Genomic DNA, 6,936 nt, shown 5'->3' on the forward strand with positions numbered 1-6,936 from the left:
ATTGCACTAACACTATCACTAGAACTAACACAAGACCTAGAACTAGAATCATTCGGGTTTAGCCGTCTTGAGAGACGTGCGGCTAAATCCGAATGTTTCTAGTTCTTGTTCTAGTGTTAGTTCTAGTATTGCACTAGCACTATCACTAGAACTAACACAAGACCTAGAACTAGAATCATTCAGGTTTAGCCGTCTTGAGAGACGTGCGGCTAAATCCGAATGTTTCTAGTTCTAGGTCTAATGTTAGTTCTGCTTTTAGTTCATGAAAATTATGCAACAATCTAGCGCTGAATAACAAATAAAACTAGAACTAACCCTGAAGCTAGAACTTAAAACATTGGGGTTTAACCGTGCGTTAAATTACAACTGATTTTTTAGTTGGTACCACTTATTATTAATTATGACACATGATTAAAATGTCATTAATGACATCTCAAAATCAATTTAATTATAAAACTATAATTTTTTTAGTTTCTTCAACTGGAAATCCAATTGAATGTCTTCATGAAGAAACAACATCACCACACTCATGGTCGAGTATAGCAGAAGAACGTTTAGAATGTTCAACATGGGACGCGGAATACATTCAACATTGGTTAAGATTAGATGAAACTCGCACAACTCTCCAACAACACCGCGATTTATTTGAATTAGAATACGATCGAACTGAATTGGAAGATTGGAGTTTATCGTTATCAAACGATGATATAAGAGAAAATTGGAAAAGAGATGCTACGACTCCGGGTCAAATTTCTTTAGCGACTTTACCGAGTATCCAAGAAAATAATACTTTAGAATTAGAGGAAGATTCGAACGAGTGTTTATGGAATAATCCGAGTTATTTAATGGATAAGGAAGGTCATGAAATCGTAACTTTATTAATGGATAATGGAAATACAGAGAAACAATGGCCTTACGCTATCAATAATCACGTTAATGGGGTTCAAAATTCGCCTGATAATAGTTGGAGTAGTGGTGGGTCTGATTGTTGTCCATCTCACGAACCGGAAACTTGTTCGAAACGATCATCGGCGGCTTTAAGTGGGTGTAGTGATGATACGGGGGAATTACCGATGATCGGAACTGATTTTACTAGAGATTTTTATAGACTGGTTAAATTTGAAAGTACGAAAAGCTTAGCTTCGACGTCTTCGAGGAGTCTTGGGGGTGCTTTATCAGAAGCAGGGGATAGAGATACAGCATTACAAAACGTTTTAACATTTATAGCGGAACAACAAAAATACGTAACTCAACAAAGAGATAATTCATCAACGACAGTTAGTGAAATCACCAAAGAATTTAACATTGAAGCTCCTCCTCAAGAAAGAGACGAAATTAAATTAGATTGTGATTATATTAGTAATAAATCAAGTTCGACGAATTCGGAACTATCAAAAATTTCCGACGAAGAAAACGTTATTACAGTTGAATGTAAAAACGAACAAAATTTAAATCCAATTGATGTAGAAATAAAAGGTAATTAATTAACTATATTTAAAATATTAAATTAAAATGTATTTTATTTTTAAGATGTGATGTACGCTGAAGAAATATGTTTAGTAACTCCCATAGATATTGAAAGTGAAAATTGTTCAAATTTAAGTGAACAACCCGTTGATATTTGTAGTAGTGTAAGTGTTGAAATAATGGGTAGAGAAAAAAACGAAGAATTCAACGATTTAATAGAAAACGATTCCTCTTCACTCAACGAATTGATAAACGATCTAACTAATAGCGATACAACTAACAACATGAGCGAATCGATGACTTCTTCAAACAGCACACCCGATACTGTAATTTCAAAGATACCCAGAAGAAAATATTTGCCGTCGAAAATCCCGGTCAGTCCAGCTAAAAACGTTGAATCTAATAGTAATAAAATAAAAAGCAAAATTCCGGCTAAAAATTCGAAAATTTCGCGTCCAAAAACTCCGGCCCAGAAACAAAAATTAATTAAAATTGAAAATGATATTCATCAAGCGAAACAGCATGTAATAACGGCGGAAAAGCTGCCTCAACCGACATCGGGGGTTATTAGTAATATTATTGATGGCCCCCCGCATCGAGCCGTTAGTTTTCACGAACGAGCCACCTCCAAAGATGTTATTGATGAATTAAATCGTATGATAAAAAATGGGGAAGAAGGCGAAGCGATTGAGAATGTTAATGTTACAATGGATGAGGCGTGTAGACCTACAGGGTGGGTTCATGTCGAACAGCAAGAAGTTGATTTAAATGATCCAAAGGTAAAATTTTTAATGTAGATTTAACTTTTCGTTATTGAGGAGTGTTTGGCAAATAACCAGATATATAGAGTGTTTGATTTTAGCTATCACAATACATATCTTGATTATTGTTGGAGATATGATAAAATGTTTCTTCACACTTAATATTGCATTATCTGTCATGTTCAAAAAAACAATTGAGCATTAAATGTGTTACATAAATAGTTATCTTCAATTCAAACCACAAATTTATATTTAAAAAGCAAATGACAAAAAACAAATAAAACTATAATATGAACAAAATATAACAATAAATTAACAAGTAGACTAAGCAATAATAGTATACAATTAGTTCTAGTTTCAATTCAAGAAAAATATACAACAATCTAGCGCTAAATAACAATCAGGCCTTTACCCATAATCGAATAGAAAGACCGTCATTAAAAAATCGATAAACTATGTAAAAATAGAAGGATTGGCAACATTTCCAGATCCTAAAATTGTTTAATTTTTGCAATAATTAATATTAAAATTCAAAATCCCCTCTATAAAAGCTTTGGTGACGTTTACGAGGTTTTCGCGTAAGATCAAAAAATCTGCATTCCCAAAATTAACGTGGATTGTCTATATCCCAGAAGAAATCATTTTTGCTATTAGAAATTCTGTTATTACTGAAATTAGATTCATCTCTCAAAAGTATTCAGTTCAATACATTTAAATTGCTGTTCAGTCAATTACAAAATATCACTCTTCTGTCAAAATCACAAATTTGTTTCATCGCTTACTATTTTGAATAAAGCTATGATCTAAGTAAACGTATATTTGCTGTTAATAACATTGTGCATTTGCGTTCATTGTTAGACATAGGCCTCACCTATTCTGTTCCATTCGATTTTTTTCTGTGTTGTCTGAATCCAATTGTTGGTTATTCTTTTGACATCGTCAGTATCGACCTCTCCAGCTTTCTTTGCGTTACTTTGAGCATCATAACCGGAAGCACGCATTGATTGAAAGCCTTCTTTTTCAAATGTATAGGAATATCGCTCTTGACGATATCTCTAAGTGATCCAGAAGAAGATGCTTTTGTTCAGTTCGTTTGTTTGACTATCTCTCAATACACGAACCTCATGGCCAAGATATACATAGCTGTCAACCCTCTCAAACTCATTATCTCCAATGTTGATGTTAGAGCTGCAAACAAGATTTGTTATAAATTTTGATTTCTTCATATTGATATTTAGCCCGACTCTTGCACACATTTCCTGTAAGTCGTTCAGCATCAGTTTCATCTCTCCGCGTAGCAATTTACTTAGGTATTTGCCATCGATGTTTATGCCTTATCGGGTCCAATCCAGTTGTTTAAATGCGCTCTCCAGGACTATAATGAACAATTTGGGGAACATTGTATCGCCTTGTCTTATCCCACGCACAATTAATAACACTTTATCACATTTCCAACAGTAATTGAGATATCTGGTATGACAGCTAAAATCAAACACACTGTATTTGGGGGTTGATATCTCAGCAGCCATTCTATGAAATAATCTAAAAATTGGCAATCAAATGGTGGCTGCGATTCTAAACTGAAGAGCCATTAGTTTATGTCTAATAAAGAATTATTAATATTGATTGTTGTAATTTTTGTAATTTAGGCTAGAGCAAACATTTTAGACATAATGATGACGTCCGTTTCGAGTGATTCATCACCAACATCATCTTGTGGGGGAAGTGTTACAAGCGAATCAACAGAAGAACCTCCTGATTACGGCCAATTACATAGAATACATCGATTTCATCGACAAAAAAAAGGTACTTTATTTAATTTAATTATAATATGTGTTAACTCTTTTAGTTGATGTAGTAGTTTTTGTTGTTGATTTGGATTTTTAATAATAATAATAATTGTTGCATGTTTGTTTAACCATAAATCCTAACGGTTTATTACTTTCTGGTGGAGGTTGATACGTTTAAATCCCTAAATTGTTAGTTAAATAAATCGACGAATTTAATCGAAAAAAATCCTTTTTCTTTCCTGCATTTTAAAAATAACTTTGTATGCTATTAAAAATCCTTTCCTTTTATTATTATTTCTTATTTATTTATTATTTTATTCAAAATTGATTGAAATTTCTTGTATTTTCATCAACAATTTGTGGGGGTTTAAGCGTCATCAACGTGTACTCCAATCACGGAAACGGCAGTTTGAATCGAGGCCCTTCCTTGTAGCACACGCAGCCAGACCGGAAATGATGGCGGTCGTTAGAGCTTCGATGCCACCAGCTCGACCTTCAATAATTGGTCGGCCGGATTTTTTTGTGCGTTACGGTGAGAAGGAACGTGAAGCGGTCGCTAGTTTTGATTTTCTCGATGAATTAACAACGACGAGTAGCAGTTGTTGTTCCGTTGAAGAGGATTCTTTGCCAATCGATGAAGTTATATTCAATAATAATAAAACTGAAAGCGTTGTGTAACAAAAAAAAATATCTTCAGTAGAAAATCAAAAAGAAATGATTAAAAATTAATAAAAACGTGAATGTGTACCTATTTAAAGAGAATTAAAAAAAATTAAAAAAATAACTTTCTTTTTTGTTGTATTTTTTGAATTATTATTTACAATGCAGTATTTTTATTTTTTATGATTTTTTTAAGTTAGGGTTAAATTATTATGAGATAACTTATTTTTTTAAAGTTAATTAATTTTTTTTTTATTGTTTATGACTTTAATATGAAATACATAAAAGAATAGTGATATTGTCTTTTGCATATGTCTAATTGTGAATAAAATATGTTAAAGACCCTTCCTTTGTACATAAATCTTTTATTTATCGACGAAGAAAAAATTAATTACAACTAATTACTCTATTTCATTTAAAAATTAAAAGGATAAAATCAACTTTATCCATTTTGTTTTTAAATTAAATATAACAAAAAACTTTTAGAACTTTTTTTCAATCGAAATTAAGTTTTTTTTTATTAAACACTACTTGTAATATATTGATATATATATCTATATATCGTGTTAAAACAAGTGTATACCTTTAAAATCATTTATGTTCCGTACTATTTTTTAAAATCGTTCTCTTATTAGTCGAGAGTTTTTTTGTGGTACTTAAAATAAAAGAAAATTGTAATCAAAATCATTGTTTAGAAAGAATGAGAAATAAAATCAAACATTATCATGATGATTTTTTAAATTAAAACGAATTATTAGTTCTTAAAATAAAGAAAATCGTAAAAACACGTTTTTTTTGTTGTGATAATTAAATAAAAAGTAAACGTTTTCTTGTACATTAATTGAGAATTAATTTTTTACTTAACCTTGTTATTTATATTCGTTTTTCTTTTGAAGAAGAAACATCTCCCTTTTTTCTCTCAATTTTTGTGTATTATACGTGTGTAGAGTGATGTATTTTTATATAGGCTTACTTACATACATAATATATTTAGTACAAAACCTAGAAAATAAATAATATTCAATAAAATAGTTGTGTTGTTTAATTTTAATGGTTCTCTTAAAATCTCTAAAAAAGATTGAAAGAGGAGGGTAGAGACTCACCGAAGTACGGACTATGGCCAGAGATAGGAAGATGTATAATAAGATGGATCCAAAACCCAACATCGTAAGGTGTAAATAGGGGCAAGAGAACGAAGAGAAGCTTTATTATCATGTTAATTGATATAACACAAGATTTAAAAAGAAATTGATCAAGATCTCAGGAGCCGGTATGTCAAATCCGGTTCAAACAAAAGAAAAATCACTTACCTTATCGTTTAACGTCGTTATCGTTTTCCTACTCCAAATAGGCGGCGTTTTCTTTTTTAAAAAAGTTTCCTTTCTTCGTTTTTATTTCTTTTTTCCAATTAATTTAACATTTTAACCGTTTTTGTATAATTTTCACTTGACTTTATTTTATTTTTCTCGGTGTACCCAATTTCGACGGCGACTCGTTCGTGTCCAAACAGCATCTCTTTTTGCGCGTCGTTTTTTGCACACGCTTTTGTTATTCTTTTATTTTAAAAAATTATCCCTTCTGATTGGTCGATTAAATAGTTTCAAAAACTAGTTACCCGGTGTTTTCTAATTATGGAATATACAGGGTCTTAATGTCGATTTAATATACAGGGTCTTCGAAATTATATATTTTCATTTGTAAACAAAACTTACCACTCATTTTTTTTTTGTAAAACTAACCTTACTTAACATTTCTTCACGGTTTAATTAACATTTCAAAAGAAAACTAAATTTACTCAATATTCCTTAATGGTATAATTGACATTACAAAAGAAAGCTAACCTTACTCAACACTTCTTCACGGTTTAATTAACGTTTCAAAAGAAAACTAACCTAGCTCAACATTCTTTCACGGTATGATTGAATTACAAAAAAAAAACTAACTTAACATTCTTTTGTGGGATGATTAGCATTTGTAAACAAAACTAACCTAATCCAATGCAACATTCTAACTAAAACTAGTCTAAATCATTTTGCAGAGTGTGGAGCGCAAGCTGAGATTCATAAAGCTTTAGCTCTGAACTGTTGACGAATGAATTTTATTTATATCAAAATTTGTGTCGCCATCTCGTATCCACTAATACATTCTATTATAACTTCAACTCTTTACAAAAGATGTCGTTAATATTGTTTAAGATTTAAAATTTATTAATATCAGTGAATATAATTAAGATGTGTATAAATATATCTAGAAATGCC

At 31.1% G+C, this 6,936-nt stretch overlaps 1 protein-coding gene and 1 long non-coding RNA gene across 4 annotated transcripts in view; one reads left to right on the forward strand and one right to left on the reverse strand.

Moving 5' to 3' along the window:
• The window catches only part of LOC111427321 (putative leucine-rich repeat-containing protein DDB_G0290503), a 57,776-nt gene extending 52,067 nt beyond the window's left edge, over positions 1-5,709 (forward strand). For 2 of the 3 annotated variants that reach the window (XM_023062403.2, XM_023062406.2), the window contains 4 exons: positions 472-1,476; positions 1,531-2,246; positions 3,878-4,034; positions 4,452-5,709. In XM_023062403.2, the coding sequence (XP_022918171.1) occupies positions 472-1,476; positions 1,531-2,246; positions 3,878-4,034; positions 4,452-4,696 (2,123 nt within the window). In that variant the 3' untranslated portion in view covers positions 4,697-5,709. Of the gene's footprint in view, positions 1-471; positions 1,477-1,530; positions 2,247-3,877; positions 4,035-4,390 lie in introns of all 3 variants that reach the window. The other variant, XM_023062405.2, reaches the window with a different exon arrangement.
• LOC111427324 (uncharacterized) overlaps positions 1-6,607 on the reverse strand; it is a 33,995-nt gene extending 27,388 nt beyond the window's left edge. Inside the window, exon 1 of the long non-coding RNA XR_002707927.2 lies at positions 5,989-6,607. This is a non-coding gene — a long non-coding RNA (uncharacterized lncRNA). The remainder of the gene's footprint in view (positions 1-5,988) is intronic.
• Between the last annotated feature and the right edge of the window lie 329 nt (positions 6,608-6,936).

The sequence above is a fragment of the Onthophagus taurus genome, chromosome 2 (genome assembly GCF_036711975.1).
Source record: "Onthophagus taurus isolate NC chromosome 2, IU_Otau_3.0, whole genome shotgun sequence".
Lineage (NCBI taxonomy): Eukaryota > Metazoa > Arthropoda > Insecta > Coleoptera > Scarabaeidae > Onthophagus > Onthophagus taurus.